At 41.0% G+C, this 17,259-nt stretch overlaps 1 protein-coding gene across 8 annotated transcripts in view; it reads left to right on the top strand.

Moving 5' to 3' along the window:
• Positions 1–511: 511 nt before the first annotated feature.
• The window catches only part of GABPB2 (GA binding protein transcription factor subunit beta 2), a 29,967-nt gene continuing 13,219 nt past the window's right edge, over positions 512–17,259 (top strand). For 2 of the 8 annotated variants that reach the window (XM_004776761.3, XM_004776760.3), the window contains exons 1-5: positions 513–828; positions 7,154–7,293; positions 9,411–9,578; positions 10,117–10,311; positions 12,164–12,302. In XM_004776761.3, the coding sequence (XP_004776818.1) occupies positions 7,186–7,293; positions 9,411–9,578; positions 10,117–10,311; positions 12,164–12,302 (610 nt within the window). In that variant the 5' untranslated portion in view covers positions 513–828; positions 7,154–7,185. Of the gene's footprint in view, positions 829–7,153; positions 7,294–9,410; positions 9,579–10,116; positions 10,312–12,163; positions 12,303–17,259 lie in introns of all 8 variants that reach the window. The other 6 variants (XM_045083094.1, XM_045083093.1, XM_045083095.1 and 3 more) reach the window with 5 other exon arrangements.

The following is a 17,259-nucleotide window of genomic DNA, read 5'->3' as shown; positions in this document are numbered from 1 at the left end:
CGATTTCTCGCAGCCCTTAGGTAGTGACCATGGGTGGGGTGAAGAGAATCGTTTGGTATGTAAAATCTAAGTGGACCTGCAAACTCAAACGGTATCCCCTTCCAAGCCTCTAAAAAGAAATGAATCTATTATCTGGTCCACTGCTCTGAGGAGACAGATTAGTTCGGGGCTCCCTATATTCATGCTGTAAATTTGGAAATAGGACCGTCAGGGTACTAGCGTTCAATTCGCGCGCAAAGCCGGGGACGTCCCAGGTGCTTCACCTGAGGCTGAAACAGGGAAACAAGGTTTTCCCGTCAACCTTAGGGCCCCCCAGTCAGGGTACCAAAAAAGCTCGGGACCCACACTGGCCCCGAACCATCATCGACACGTCCCCCCGTTCTTGGCGCCAAAAGGAACCATCAGGTCCGTCCCCTACCGGAACTATACGACACGTAAGACACGTAATCAACAATCCTCCGCCTCGTTAAATAGTCCCGCCTGGGTTATCTCGGATACACCCTTTTCCACCTCAGAAACCCTTCGATGGATAGACTATGATCCTCGAGTTGCATTGCTCTTCGGTTCGAATGTAAATTTGGTTTTTCTGATCATTTTCTCTTCATAGATCCCTCCGCCAAAGATTGTATTCGCTTAGTCTTCACTTCCGGGTCCGCCATTTTGTTGCCTCCATTTCTCCACGAGGGGGGGTTAAAGGCCCCCAAAATATACATATATGAAAAGGCCAAAAAGTAACTGTCAGTGACAGGGAGTGTTAACTAGAGAAAGAAACGGGACCAAACTGGCGGGCTCGGTGAAAGCGCGGCCGGCAGCGTCCCGGACGAGGAGGTGAGGGGGAAGAAGACGACGTCTGGACTCTGGGGGGCCTCGGGGCTGGAATGGAGACTGCTGTGAGAAGTTGCAACTATTCCCAGCCCAGCCCCAGACTTCTGGGTGCAGACAGAGCGGCGCCCCTCACGGGAGCGGGGGCAGCTCGGGGAGGGGGGGATGAAGAGGAAGGGGATGTTGCTGGGAGGAAGGGGAGGGGACTGGGAGGTGAAGAAGGGGGTGGGTGTAAGACCTGGGACTGGGGAGCTGGACCCAGGGAAGCGAAGGCCATGGAGGTGACCGCCAGGGGGCAGCCCGGAGTCCGGGTTTGGGGCTGCGGCCTTGGCTCTTTGCCGCCGTTGACTCTTCCAGAAAGACAACGTTGCTGTTTGGAACTGGAAGATTTGTAATGAAGGAAAAAACGGGGACTCTCAATTCTCTGACCTCAGTAGTAGCCTAAAGATTTTGAGTGAGCTCGGTAATCGGAGCAAGAGTAGTACGGGCTCCGCCCCCAGTTGATGCACAGTTGTTTGTACAGCTGGCGGCCGGTGGAGACGTATGCAATAGAAACATGGTGGGGGGGGGGGTATTCGTCAGAACATGGACTCTTCAATTCCATTTCTCCTTCTCGTTAGGTTTCACCTGTCCTCACAGATTTCCTCGAGCCAGCAGAGATTATCCCATTCTTTTTTTTTTTTTTTTTTTAAGATTTTATTTATTTATTTGACAGAGAGAGATCACAAGCAGGCAGAGAGAGAGAGGGGGAAGCAGGCTCCCTGCTGAGCAGAGAGCCCGATGCGGGCCTTGATCCTAGGACCCTGAGATCATGACCTGAGCTGAAGGCAGCGGCTTAACCCACTGAGCCACCCAGGCGCCCAAGATTATCCCATTCTTTTCTCTCTTCCCAAAAGTACTTCTTTCTCTTAAACATATGTAGAAAAAGACATTCTGTGGCTTACCCCCAGCAATTTTAACATTTTTGGCTGTCGGGACCACATCTTCATCGTGCCATTTGACCCACCCATTCCAGTTGACATGCTCTTAAGCATCTATTTTCACACACGCTTTGAAACTGTGAAACAGAACTGCCCCACCCAAATTCTCTGTAATTACTCTGTGATAATAGAGTACTTTGTTGTCGAGAGCTCAAGCACTTCATTAGTTATTAAGACACAGTTATTCAGAGTTCTAGTATGTTTGTTTGGGAAGGGGAGTGGGTGCTTTGTTACTTTATTAATCTCCAAAATCCTAAGAGACAAGTTGAATCAGATTTTGTCTTTTCACCTTATGTATAGGGAAAGTAGAGGTACATCCAGTAAGGGAGAATGTTTTCCCCGTGTTTTTAATAATCAATAATTAAGGTGCCTAGACTGTCCTTCATCTCTTTTCTGGTGTATATTGTCAGTGTTTAGGTAGGCTATGGGAGAATGGCACATAATACCCCCTCCCCCAAATGCTGTTATTTTAAAAATACATTTTGCTTTTACTTTGGAGAGATGCTTCAGGTAAACTCAAAAGAGGGTAGAGGAGAAAAGAGCCTTGAACACAATTCTAGGAGACCTCTTTTATATCAGTTGATAAATACAACACCCTGCTTCTTTTCTTTTCTTTTCTTTTCTTTTCCTTTCTTTTTCTTTCTTTCTTTCCTTCTTTCTTTCTTTTTTTAAGATTTTATTTATTTGACAGAGAGAGAGAGATCACAAGTAGGCAGAGAGGCAGGCAGAGAGAGAGGAGGGGAGGAAGCAGGCTCCCTGCGAGCCCAATGCGATGCAGGGCTTGATCCCAGGACCCTGGGATCATGACCTGAGCCCAAGGCAGAGGATTTAACCCGATGAGCCACCCAGGCGCCCCTCACCCTGCTTATTTTCTAATCCCAGAGTTTAACTGTATCTTTGTATAGTAAGAAATAAGACTTTTCATGGCCTATTTAAAGAATGGGGTTACAAATCTGGGTCAGCTGCCATTTAATGATACTGATACATGGGCTCACAAATATGGTTAAAAGTGGGGGCCCCTGGATGGTTTAGTGGGTTGAGCATCAGACCCTTGATTTTGTCTCAGGTCATGATCTTGGGGTCATGGGATCAAGCACAGTGTCAGGCTCCACACTCAGTGCCGAGTGTATCTGTCCCTCTTCCTCTGCCCCAGCCCACACTTGCTGTCTCTCTCTCTCTCTCTCTCTCAAATAAATAGAATCTTTAAAAAAAAAAAAAAAAAAAGATAAGTGGGATTCCTGGGTGGCTCAGTTGGTTAAACATCTGACTCTTGATTTTGGCTTAAGTCATGATCTCCGGGTTGTGCAATTGACCCAGCCTCAATCTCTGTACTGAGCACAAAGCCTGATTAAGATTCTTCCGCTCAAAAAAAAAAAAAAAAAATTCTTCCACTCTCTCAGGACACCTGGGTGGCTCAGTTGGTTAAGCAGCTGCCTTTGGCTCAGGTCATGATTCCAGCATCCTGGGATCCTTGCTCGGCAGGGAGCCTGCTTCTCCCTCTGCCTCTGCCTGCCATTCTGTCTGCCTGTGTTCGCTCTCTCTCCCTCTCTCACTCTGACAAATAAATAAAATCTTTAAAAAAAAAAAAAATTCTTTCTCTCACTCTCTCTCTGCACCTCCCCTCCCCTGCTCATGTACTCAAGCTCTCTCTTAAATAAATAAATAAATAAATAAATAAATAAATAGTGATACGATTAATGTATGTTTGAAGGCAGACTATGGTGAGACAAATTGACCTCAGAAATACTTGGGTGACTCAGTCTTAAGTGTCTACCTTTGGCTCAAATCATGATCCCAGAATTCTGGGATTGAGGACCGCATTGGGCTCCCTGCTTGGCGGGAAGCCTGCTTCCCCCACTTCCCCTTTCTGTGTTCCCTCTCTCGCTGTGTCTCTCTCTGTCAAATAAATAAATAAAATATTGTTTTTTCTTAAAGAAGTACCTGGCAAGAGTTCAGGTGCTGAAGACAACAGTTGCAATGGGTTTAAAATAAACTTATTTAAAGGCTCTGTTTTGGGTGCCTGAGTGGCTCAGTGGGTTAAAGCCTCTGCCTTGGGCTCAGGTCATGATCCCAGGGTCCTGGGATCGATCCCCACATCAGGCTCTCTGCTCCTCGGGGGATCTGCTTCTTCCTCTCTCTCTGCCTACTTGTGATCTCTGTCTGTCAAATAAATAAATAAAATCTTTAAAATAAATAAACAAAGTCCAAAAAAGTTTAAAAAAAAATAAATGAAGGATCTGTTTTCTGGATGTATCAGCTTCCCCAGAATGTGAAGCAAACCAGATTTCTCCTTAAGCAGATACCTCAACCTTCAACTGACTATTTTTTTACCATAGAGAATAGCTGAAATTTCACTATTAGAATACTTCTGCTTTTTGCCAGCATTTCTAAACATTCCTTTGTAGGGAATTCTTCCCCTTTGTGATCAGTTATGTTGAAAGTGTTTGAGACTTGGTGATACAACTTTTATATATAGTGTAATCTGAGAAAATGTGAGGGAGCCATTTATGACTAATAAACCACAAAAAAATTTGCTCTTTTTTTTTTTAAGATTTTATTTATTTATTTGAGAGACAGTAAGAGAGATCATGAGATGGGAGAAGGTCAGAGGGAGAAGCAGGCTCCCCATGGCTAGGAACCTGATGTGGGACTCAATCCCGGGACTCCAGGATCATGACCTGAGCCGAAGGCAGTCACTCAACCAACTGCCAGGCACCCTTTGCTCTTGTTTTTAACTGTTAGTCAAAAAACAAACAAACAAACAAAAAAACTAGATTGAAATTTTAATTTGATATTTTAAAAGGAAGGCAATCATGGAGAAATGCAAAGTGTCGGTTTTCTGTAATAAGGCTTTACCATCATTTTTTTCTCCAGCATTTTCTTGAGTTGTAAAGCCTGACATAGAGGTTCATACTATTAAAGTCCATCCTCTTCTCTTGAACATACTTATTCAAAGGGTCTGGATTGGAGCCTGACGTGTACTCATTTTGAACAAGCTCTTGGTGTTCTCCCAGACACCCATGTTTGAGGACAATGCTCAATGATATAGACTGGGAAATTAAATCCCATAGTACCTGAATGATTTGCCTAAGCCAGTGATTCTCAAATTTTGTGGTTTCAGTATGTGTGTGTGTGTATCTATCTGTCTATCTATATACACACATTTATATGTATATGTGTATATATATATTATTTTAAGATTTTTTTTTTTTTTTTACGAGAGAGACAGCAAGAGAGGGAACACAAGCAGGGAGAGTGGGAGAGGGAGAAACAGGCTTTCCACTGAGCTGGGAACCCAGTGCGGGGCTGGATCCCAGGACCCTGGGATCCTGACCTGAGCCAAAGGCAAGTGCCTAATAACTGAGCCACCCAGGTGCCCCAGGACTCATTTATATTTCTAAAAATTATTGAGGATTCCAATGTGTTATATCTGTTGGGATTTACTGTTTTAGAAATTAATTTTTAAATGCTTATTAGTTAAAGTACAATTGTAAATCCTGTACCTGTTAACATAAATAACACATGTTTTTTAAAGATTTTATTTATATATTTGACAGAGAGATCACAAGTAGACAGAGAGGCTGGCAGAGAGGAAGGGGGGCAGGAAGGGCTCCCTGATGAGCAGAAAGCCCAATGTGGGGCTCGGTCCCAGGACCCTGAGACCATGACCTGAGCTGAAGGCAGAGGCTCAACCCACTGAGCCACCCAGGTGCCCCTAAATAACACATTTTTATGAAAAATACATCTTCCAAGTTAAATAATAAGAGGAATAGCATTGTTTATTATTTTTGCAAATCTCCAACTTCTAGCTTAATAGAAAACAGCTGCATTCTCATATTTACTATTTCATTTAATCTGTTGCAATATGTACTTGGAGAAAGAAGGAGTAAGTTAAATGGCTTTTTCAGGTAATTATGGGTGTTCTTTGGTGCTACACAAACACTGGACAAAGTGGCAGTTTATTTATTTATTTATTTGACAGAGAGAGAGACATAGTGAGAGAGGAAATACAAGCAGGGGGAGTGGGAGAAGGAGAAGCAGGCTTCCCATGGAGCAAGGAGCCCGGTGCGGGGCTTAATCCCAGAACCCTGGGATCACTACCTAAGCTGAAGGCAGACACTTAACGACTGAGCCACCCAAGCGCCCCAAAGTGGCAGTTTGTTTGTTTGCTTGCTTCTTTCTTACTTACTTTTTTAAGATTTTATTTATGTAGGGACGCCTGGGTGGCTCAGTTGGTTAAGCAGCTGCCTTCGGCTCAGGTCATGATCCCAGCGTCCTGGGATCCAGTCCCACATGGGGCTCCTTGCTCGGCGGGGAGCCTGCTTCTCCCTCTGCCTCTGCCTGCCATTCTGTCTGCCTGTGCTCGCTCTCTCCCTCTCTCTCTCTGATAAATAAAATCTTAAAAAAAAAAAAAAAGATTTTATTTATTTATTTGACAGATCACAAGTAGGCAGAGAGACAGGCAGAGAGAGAGGGGAAAGCAGGCTCCTTGCTGAGCAGAGAGCCCTCGGGGCTTGACCCAGGACCCTGAGATCATGACCTGAGCTGAAGGCAGACTTAACTCACTGAGCCACCCAGGCGCCCCAAAAGTGGCAATTTCTTAAAAGTTAGTTGCAGTGAGGAATCTGAAACCATATCAATGAAATTATTACACTCTGTTACCTTAAAACACCCTGATCTTTCACTTCATTTGTACTTACACATGATTTTATAACATGCATTGGTCATTTGAAAAATATTGGTTAAGCAAATTATGCAGGTGATCCAAATGTTGATGCATTTTATTATACAATATTTAAAAATCATATTCATTAGTATTACCACTAATTTCATCAGAAAAGTCTGTAGTAAGCTGTCAAGTCATAGTGGTAGATTTAAGTTTCCCAAAATTCTACTTTTGCTTGAAAATTCAAATTATAAAAATTAAAATTAATAATTGTTAGTAAACACTGTCAGTTGTTTTCCTTGAAATGGCAGCTCACTCTGTTCATTTTTTTATAAGTATCTGCCATATCCGAGTCTGCATAGCCTCGGTGTTTGTTCATCATTCTTTCATGTGCCGTAACATTTCTAATCACAGTTGTTTCAAAGGGATGAAATGCTGTTTTATTGCTTCCTTAAGCTAGAGAGGTGGTAATGTGTTGCACAGATTTCCAAAGTATTTTTCTGAATATTGAACATTAAAGACCTATTTAGGGCCTGAAACTTTGCCAAGTATCTGATTGTGTTAGGTGAGGTAGAAAGGAAACGCCTTACTGGATAGTCAGCTTGAGAAGTGTCTTGCATATGTTTAAGTACAAGAGGTCTTCTAAAAACATTTACAGGCAGCTTTCCTTATGTTTGAGTTACAGCTTCCCGAAAACATTTGTTCCTATGCATAAAGATGTCTTTGGTGGATTTGGGGAAGAGGTTGCTAGAAGCAGCAAGAAAAGGCCAAGATGATGAAGTGAGAACATTGATGGCAAATGGCGCCCCATTCACCACAGACTGGGTAAGTTCTTTTAACTATTCCCAATGTGCACTGTTATCAATTTCTTCCTTTTTTTTTCCCAAAGATTTTATTTATTTATTTATTTATTTTTTAAAGATTTTATTTATTTGACAGACAGAGATCACAAGTAGGCAGAGAGGCAGGCAGAGAGCGAGGAGGAAGCAGGCTCCCTGCTGAGCAGAGAGCCCGATGCGGGGCTCGATCCCAGGACCCTGGGATCATGACCTGAGCCGAAGGCAGAGGCTTTAACCCACTGAGCCACCCAGGCGCCCCCAAAGATTTTATTTTTAAGTAATCTCTACACCCAGTGTGGGGCTTGAACTTACAACCCTGAGATCAAGAGTTGCACACTCTACTGACTAAACCAGCCAGGCATCCCTCCAACCTTTTCCTTAAAGGCTAAACAGACTTTATTGATTTTTCTTCATTCCCTTTCTGCCTCACTCTCCCTATAAGAGTTTTATTTTCTTTGTTTTATCTAAATATGTAGTCGTCTTCTAGTTTCCTAAATTGCAGGCGTCTCCTGTGGATATATAGGTAGTAATTGTAAGGTATTACAAACTTGTGATTTTCTATAATGCTTTTTAGAGTATTTTCTGAAGGTTTAATTCTCCCTGGAATGTACTTAGGTTCTAGGTTTCTGTAATTAGCTAGAAATTAAACAAAGTCAGTATAATAAGAGTGCATTTCTAAACTAAATGAATTACGTGTTTCATTTTCTCTAAAGTGTCCTGGTTAATCAGAAATAGTCTAGGCATTTTGTTTCCTTTTTACCACTGCTAAAAAAACATTAAGAGGAAGGTATAATTTCACGAGCCCAGGCAGCCATCTTGAAGAGATAGATTTTAAAAGGGTTGCCTAATTTAATTATTTTTATTTTTTTAAGTAATCTCTGCACCACAGACTGGTAAACTCTTTTAATTATTCCTAATGCTTGCCTTACCATTTTTTTCCTTTTTTTTCAAAGATTTTATTTTTAAATTTTATTATTATTATTTTTAAAGATATTATTTATTTATTTGACAGAGAGAGAGAGAGAGATCACAAGCAGGCAGAGAGGCAGGCATAGAGGGGGTAGGGAAAGCAGGCTCCCCTAGAAGAGAGCCCGATGTGGGGCTCTGGGACTCGATCCCAGACCTGGGCTGAAGGCAGAGGCTTAACCCACTGAGCCACCCAGGTGCCCCTCAAAGACTTTATTTTTAAGTAATCTCTACACCCATTGTGGGGCTCAGATTCACAACCCTGAGATCAAGAGTCATGTGCTCTACTGACTGAGCCAGTCAGTTAGCATTGCCTAATTTTAACAATTCAATGAGCTGGTATCCTCTATCCTGGGGTGATTAATTCATAACTTTAGAGGCCAGCAGGTACTTAGCACTTCACAAAAAGGAAGAAAAGGAAACCTATGAGATTAGCATTTCTATTAATAGACCTGAAAAGTGCAATGTGAATTAAAGTCAGTCAGACAGAGAGGCTGAACGTATATGGAATGCAAAATATAAACAGCATAGGCTTAAAATAAAGGACCTAACACAAAGAAAGGAATAAATCTCTGGGTAAGTGGCCAAAGATAGAGAATTCTTACAGATTTACTTTGAGACAATCCAGGCTTCTTATTGCTATTGACACGCCATTGCTAAAATTTTATTGCCTCTTCATCTCTCCAGTCTTTTTGCTTTGCTTTACTGTGTCAACAGACTTCTGTTCAGTCAGTTAAATTTGCACACCAAATCTCAGTGACTTTCTAGTCTCTGCCGTTTTCCTAAGAATTGTTTTGAACCCACCTACCCCTTTCCACTACTCAATGCAGAATATTCTTGTTTATCCATTTTTTTTAACCTTCTTCTAAGCTTTGCTTTAACATCATGTCCTTTAGAGAATCTTTCCTGATATATATGGAATCTTTCCATCTGACTTAAATCCATTATACTTAGCACTCATGTAATTGGTGGTATATTTATTTGCCTTAATTAATATTCTTTATGCCTGTTGCACAACCAGATTGTCACTCCAAGGACAAGAACCATAGACTGTACCTCTTGTTCATTTGTGTCCCTCCGGCAATGATTTAGGACTCTGCATACAGTTGATATTCAATGAGTATTATTTTCCCGCAGCTTGGAACATCACCCCTCCACCTTGCAGCCCAGTATGGTCATTATTCCACAGCAGAAGTGCTCCTTCGAGCAGGCGTTAGCAGGGATGCCCGGACCAAAGTGGACAGGACCCCTTTGCACATGGCTGCAGCTGATGGACATGCACACATCGTGGAACTGCTTGTTAGGGTAATAGTGGCAGATCTGTATTGTAAAAAAGACACTCACCTCCCTGTTTTCTTACTTAAACGGGTGGTAGGAAACTAGGCTGGGAAAGATTAAGTTTAGGACAGTTCATAGCATAGATTTGTGTATCTTTTAAGAGACATCATGGCTATAAGGATTTTGTTTTCTAATCTTTTACCAGCTAAGCAGACTTTATTGATTTTTCTTCATTCTCTTTCTGCAGGTGTTTTCTGTACTTAAGCCTTTTTTTGTAGGCTCTCAGCTCTCTGTTAATAAATGCAGCAAAAATCTGTTCTTTTCCCCTTCCTTTCCCATCTGTTGTAATTTCCCAGTTGTCCTTAAAAGACCCACTCATTGAAGATATTATGTCTGTCATCATTCAGGAGAATTTGAAGAATGTTTTTCCATTTGATATTTCTATGTGATCTAAATTTGAATATGTGTAATCTCCATTGAAATTCTTTTTATTTGACTGATGGGATCTTGCACCTGTGCTACTATAACCAGTGTCTCTTTGAAAAAAATTACATCTCTGTGATAGAATGGTGCAGATGTGAATGCCAAGGACATGCTGAAGATGACAGCTTTACATTGGGCTACAGAACACCACCATCGAGATGTTGTAGAGCTACTTATCAAATATGGAGCTGATGTCCATGCTTTCAGCAAGTTTGATAAATCTGCCTTTGACATAGCCCTGGAGAAAAAGAATGCTGAAATTCTGCTCATCCTTCAGGTCTGTTTCGTTTTATACCCCCAGAATACATTTCAATTGAAGTTGAGAAATTTTTTTTTTATAGGATCTGAATCAAAATTAAATTTGCTCCGTTTATCAAGGTAGTACTTCTAAACTTCTGATATGTCTCAATCTTGTGACTCAGTGTCATTGGTATCTTTAAAAAAAAAAATAGCATTCTAGGGTGCCTGGGTGGCTCAATCAGGTAAGCATTTGCCTTGGGCTCAGGTCATGATCCCAGGGTGCTGGGATCAAGTCCCACATTGGGCTCCTTGCTCAGCTGGGAGCCTGCTGCTCCCTCTGCCTGCCACTCCCCCTGTTTGTACTCTCTCTCTGTCAAATAAATAAATTATTTTTTTTTAAAAAGCACTCCAGGGGTGCCTGGGTGGCTCAGATGATTGGCATTTTCCTTGGGCTCAGGTCATGATCCCAGGGTCTTTGAAGAGCCTGCTTTCTCCTTCTCCTTCTGCTGTTCCCCCTGCTTATGCGCACGCTCTCTCTGTGTCGAATAAATAAATAAAATATTTTTTTTAAAAAACCAAAAAACAGTAACCAGTACATGGATAATCTGTTTCAACTGAGGCTCTTAATCAAAGGGATAATTATATGTAAAAAATGGGTATCCATTTCTGCTGCATTTTCAGGAGTTTGTTTGTTTATTCCTTTTTTTCTGACTGATGGTTCTCCATAGACCAGTTGTCCTCTTTAGCTTTCAATTTCCTTAATTAGAGCTCTTTTGTAATTGGACTTCATAAGTAGATATCATGTTTGTAGAAAACTGCTTCTGAAAGTCAGAAAATAAAAATAAGTATCTTTACACCTAAATTGTACAGAGAGCCCTGGAAGCAAAATGCAGCATATGGAACTAGACTTTAAAATCTGGCACTCATTTATTTGCTTGTTATATATTCTCTTAGGAATTTCTTCAATGGCAAAATGGAACAAGTAGTTGGACAAAACTCTGGAGAATATTGTTCTCTGCAGATTTGCTGCAGGGATCTTCGGCTAGCACATTGACCTGTATATAATTGATAGAATGTTCATGCTGGAAATTACTTCTTAGGCTCCCCCCCCCCATTTTCCAAATAAGAAAAAAACAAGTTCCAGACAGGTTAAGTGAATTGTCTAGAAGTTTTTGCAAATGATACACTTTTTTGGAAATGATAATACTTTTTTTCTTTAAATTAGAAATAAACTTGGGAAAGCAACCTAACATCTCTGTCGCCCTGATCTGGAAAACAAACAATCAAACAAAACAAAAAAGAAAATCAGTAGTCTTGGGGCGCCTGGGTGGCTCAGTGGGTTAAGCCGCTGCCTTCAGCTCAGGTCATGATCTCAGGGTCCTGGGATCGAGTCCCATATCGGGCTCTCTGCTCAGCAGGGAGCCTGCTTCCCTCTCTCTCTCTGCCTGCCTTTCTACCTACTTGTGGTCTCTCTCTGTCAAATAAATAAATAAAATCTTTAAAAAAAAAAAAAAGAAAAAAAAAAGAAAATCAGTAGTCTTTTTTCTTTTTTTTTAAGATTTTTAATTTATGTATTTGACAGAGAGATCACAAGTAGGCAGAGAGGCAGGCAGAGAGAGGGGAAAGCAGGCTTCCCGCTGAGCAGAGAGTCCAATGTGGGGTTAGATCCCAGGACCCTGAGACCATGACCTGAGCAGAGGCTTAACCCACTGAGCCACCCAGGCGCCCTAGAAAAACAGTAGTCTTAATGAGAACTCTGAGCATCCTGGGACATTGTGTTCCACCACTAGTTCTGCTCAACAGAGCATTGGGGTGGGAGTTGCTGTTCAGTAACTGTATAACTAAGGCTAACAAGTTCTGACTTTGAAATATCCTGCCTTGTTTGGTAGGAAGCGATGCAGAATCAGGTGAATGCTAATCCCGAGAGAGCCAACCCCGTGACTGTGGCTGCCCCATTCATCTTCACATCTGGAGAAATTGTCAACCTCGCTAGCCTTGTTTCTTCAACCAACACCAAAACAACCTCAGGTAATAATCTGATAACGTGGCATTTATTTTAGACTTAAAATGAACAGAACCCCAGTTTTTCCTATGAGATGAATTGATACTCTATCTGATACCTACTCGTTTATTAAAATATTCCCCAAATAGAAGATTTATAATAGATTTTATTTTTTTTTATTTTTTTTATTTTTTAAAGATTTTATTTATTTATTTGACAGACAGAGATCACAAGTAGGCAGAGAGGCAGGCAGAGAGAGAGAGAGAGAGGAGGAAGCAGGCTTCCTGTGGAGCAGAGAGCCCGATGCGGGGCTCGATCCCAGGACCCTGAGGTCATGACCCGAGCCAAAGGCAGCAGCCCAAACCACTGAGCCACCCAGGGGCCCCTATAATAGATTTTAAAGCCAATGTATTTATTCTTCCTGGGGGAAGAGGAGATCATACACAGGGATTACACATCAGTGCTTACTGTATTAAAAGTAAAATATTCTACAGATTGATCTGTGGAAGGGTTATATATGACTGCAAAATGAAAACACAAGGGTGCTTCAGTATGGTTACCACTAAAGAAAATAGTTAAATACTCATAATCTAAAACAGTGACAAATAAACCAGAATAAATGTAAATGGATATTGGAGTGCCGATATAAAAGAGATACATATGATCTTTTGAATAAAGTATAAGAGCTTTGATTTATTCTTCGAAACATAAGTAAACAACAAAATGGCAAAGAAAAGCTCATTTTGAGACTTGTATGTTTTTAACAAAAACATCTATCTAAAAAGGAGCAAACTGAGCTATTTTCAACATTTCTTTACAAATATTTGTTTTAGGGGCACCTGGGTGGTTCAGTGGGTTAAGTCTCTGGCTCAGGTCATAATCTCAGGGTCCTGGGATTGAGCCCTATGGTGGGCTCCCTGCTCAGCGGGGTGCCTGCTTTCCCCTCTCTCTCTGCCTGCCTCTCTGCCTACTTGTGATCTCTCTCCCTGTCAAATAAATAAAATCTTTTAAAAAAACACAAATATTTGTTTTACAATGAGGGAGTTTGTGTCCTAATTTACATCAATTTTCTTACTGACTCGGTTTCTTTTTCTGTTTCTAACTTTCACTTAAAAATAAGACACTGTATTCTAGTTAAGTTTGTATAATATCGGGATGCCTGGGTGGCTCAGTTGGTTAAGCGTCGCCTTCAGCTCAGGTCATGATCCTGGGTTTCTGGGATCAAGTCCCGCATCAGGCTTTGCTCAGCAGGGGGCCTGCTTCTCCCTCTCCTCCTGCCCCTGCTCATGTGTGTGCTCGTACTCTCTCTCTCTCTGTCAAATAAATAAACAAAATCTTAAAAAAAAAAAAAAAGGTTTGTGCAATATCAAAGAAAGATCTTGAATGAGGTGTTATAATTGAGGGGCAGTGTGGTTAAATAGAAAGAACATACACAATATACATAGAATTTTACATTCAGAACTGCATTCAAATACTGATTTATTAATTGACTACATGCTTGACCTTGGAAAACTCTTACTTCTCTAAGCCTTCTTTACTTATCTACAAAATTGGGATATAATAATACCTACTTTATGAGGTTATGAAACTTTGTGTTTCCATTTTATAGCAGGACTTCAATAATAGGGTTAAATGTAAATATAACTCCTTAATGAAAGTTCATTCTGTTATGCCCTCAAGGGGGCAGTAGTGACCTTCATTTTTATAAGCCATCAACTATCATTTAAAAATCACTGTGCTTTGCTTTCAGCTTGATAATTCAAAAAAATTAGGTTAAATATACATATACATGTAATCAGAACATTCACAGACTTTTGGATTTCTTGTAGTACATGCCACAGTGATTAGAACAAGTACCTTTAGGATCCAAAATTCTTTAGAAGCCAGTATAGTTATATGTTCATAAACATGTAAAAGGAGCTAGAGTTGGTCATGTAACTATTGAAATTCTTCAGACCAGATCTGAAATGATAATCAAAGCTGAAGATATTTAGGATATAGCTTCGTAGCCTTGGTTCCCATGGGCCTATATCATATTTGTCATGTTCCTTTTGGCAAACCTTTTGTTTCTCTCTTCTGTATGTTGCCACTATGAATTAAGATTGCTAAACCATCACATAATAGAGCTGATCTCTCCAGTGTTGTCTTACCCATGAAACCATTCTACCTGCCTCTCCCACTTCAGGGGAGATAATTAATGCAGATAAAAGAAAGGAGAAAAGTTATAAGAAAAATTCAGGTTGTATTATTCAACTAGGCTCAAGGATTTTCTTTTCCTGAATGGTTGGGAGGGTGGGTGGCTTGCTTTTTTCCCTGTTACCCAATTTTTTTTCCTTTTTTTTTGAGAGAGAGAGAGAATGTGTGCAGTTGCGTGTGCAAGGGGAGGAGAAGAGGGTCAGAGGGAGAGAGAAAATCCCAAGCAGGCTCCATGCCAAGTGCAGAGCCAGACACGGGGCTTGATCTCACCACCCTGAGATCATGACCTAAGCTGAAATCAAGAGTTGGATGCACAACCAACCAAGCCACCCTTCTTTTTTCCCTCCATCATCCAGTAATATTTTTTTGTAATTTTTTAAAAAGATTTTATTTATTGACGGAGAGAGCCAGAGAACACAAGGTGGGGGAATGGCAGAAGGTGAGGGAGAGGCAGGCTCCCTGCCAAGCAGGGAGCCCAATGAGGAGCTCAATCCTAGGGCCCTGGAATCGTGACCTGAGCTGAAGGGAGACACTCAACCGACTAAGTCATCCAGGTGCCTCCATCCAGGAATAGTTTTAAGTATCCTAGGATAATCATTTTGATGGATTTTTTTTTTTTTTTTAGATTTTATTTATTTATTTGACAGACAGAAATCACAAGTAGGCAGAGTGCCTAGAAGAGTGAGAGGGGCAAGCAGGCTCCCTGCCAAGCAGAGAGCCTTATGCGGGGCTCAATCCCAAGACCCTGGGGTCATGACCTGAGCCGAAAGCAGAGGCTTTAACCCACTGAGCCACCCAGGCGCCCTGGTGGATATTTTTTTTGTTGTTAAGATTTTTTTTTTTTTTAAAGATTTTATTTATTTATTTGACAGAGAGACATCACAAGCAGGCAGAGAGACAGGCAGAGAGAGAGAGAGAGAGGAGGAAGCAGGCTCCCTGCAGAGCAGAGAGTCCGATGCGGGGCTCGATCCCAGGACCTTGAGATCATGACCTGAGCCGAAGGCAGCGGCTTAACCCACTGAGCCACCCAGGCGCCCCTGTTGTTAAGATTTTTATTTATTTATTTATCTGACAACAGAGATCACAAGTAGGCAGAGAGGCAGGCAGAGAGAGAGAGAGAGAGGGAAGCTGGCTCCCTGCTTAGCAGAGAGCCTGATGAGGGGCTCGATCCCAGGACCCTGGGATCGTGACCTGAGCTGAAGGCAGAGGCTTTAACCCACTGAGCCATTCAGGCACCCCCGATGGATATTTTTGATAACAAAATTTGTATTATAAAGTTTGCTTTCAGTTTTCCATTTGTGACTAAAGATATCACTGGTCGTCAGTGCTACCATCACAATGCAGCAGTTCAGAAAGGCAGACTAAATTAAACATTAATCAGGGCAAGAAAAGAGTTACAAAGATGAATTTTCTATGTCTGTAGGATCTACAAAGATGAATTTGCTATTTCTGTAGGATCATAAGATGCACTCCGAAGTAAAATATAAATAGCTTTGTATTGGTTCATAAAGAGTACAGGCTTTGAGAAATCTAATGAAGTGCATTCTAGTCTGGCCTCTGACATTTACTACCTATGTGACCTGGGCAAGTTACTTAGTTTTTCACCAACTCACTGAGATTGCCTATCCTACCATAGCACACTCCCCTTAATCCTGATATGATGAGTTTCTCTAAGCCACATTCTGAATAGATACATTATATATATATGCATATACATATGTATATAATAGAGTATATACTCTATTATATATATTATATGTAGAAATAATAGAGTCATCCCTGATAATGCCATTTTAAAATAACACCATCCATGTGCATTTTACTTTGATTGATGTTGGGTCTTATACTGAGAAGAAGGAAAAAATTAATATTGTTTAGCAATAAAGTACCTAATTTTCCTAAAATTCATAGGGATAAGTCTATGGAGGTAATTTGGATCATTGCTTTTTAGTTTCAACTGTGTATATCAGGGTATTAAATCCAATTTTCCACAAATGTTCTTTCTTCCTTTTGCTGTTAAGGGGAAGTTGAGTGAGTCATGTCTGAATCAAAGGGAGAACAGCCTTAGCTTGGTATCATTATGTGCTAAAAAGTATACAATGCCTTTTCAAGAAGCATTACCCAGCTATTCTACTTTAGCTGAGTGACCTACCTGATACCTGGCCTACTTGAACTTTAATTACAACAGCCCTGGTGTGTGCGAGTGTTTTAAGTATGGTAAAATAATAGCAACCTTGTTTTTAGATTGCTAGTGACTTACTGTCAGATATATTCCAACCTCCTCAAGGGCTATATATACAAATATATTTAAAAATTGCTTATTCCTTGTTTGTTTCATTTGTGAGTTCTTATGCCAGTGTTTGGTGTAATAAGCTGTGTGGTGGGAAAATCATGAATTTAGTGGGAACATTAGGGAATAGGCTATAGTTGGATCTTGCTCTGTGTGAAGTTGTTGGATAGACATAGGTTCCTTTCTGGAGGACAGGCACTGTGTTCCACTCAGACTGTTTGGTTTCCTGAGTATTATGTGAGAGAATGAAAGAATAAAACAGAGTTATCATCACTGTCTCCATGGTAATCCCCCACTGCTACCATCATCATCCGGAAGCTAGATTAAGATCATTTGTAGCTGGGGCACCTGGCTGGCTGAGATGGTAGGGCACGTGACTCTTGATATCAGAGTTGTGAGTTCATGCCCCATATTGAGTGTAGAAATTACTAAAAAAAGAATAATAAACGTAAGAGAAGATAGTTCATAGCTATTAGGAATACTATGTAAGTAATCTG

The sequence above is a fragment of the Mustela putorius genome, unplaced genomic scaffold (genome assembly GCF_011764305.1).
Source record: "Mustela putorius furo isolate JIRA1106 unplaced genomic scaffold, ASM1176430v1.1 tig00000695_pilon_pilon_pilon, whole genome shotgun sequence".
NCBI lineage: Eukaryota > Metazoa > Chordata > Mammalia > Carnivora > Mustelidae > Mustela > Mustela putorius.
This window is presented reverse-complemented; position numbering and strand designations above follow the sequence as displayed.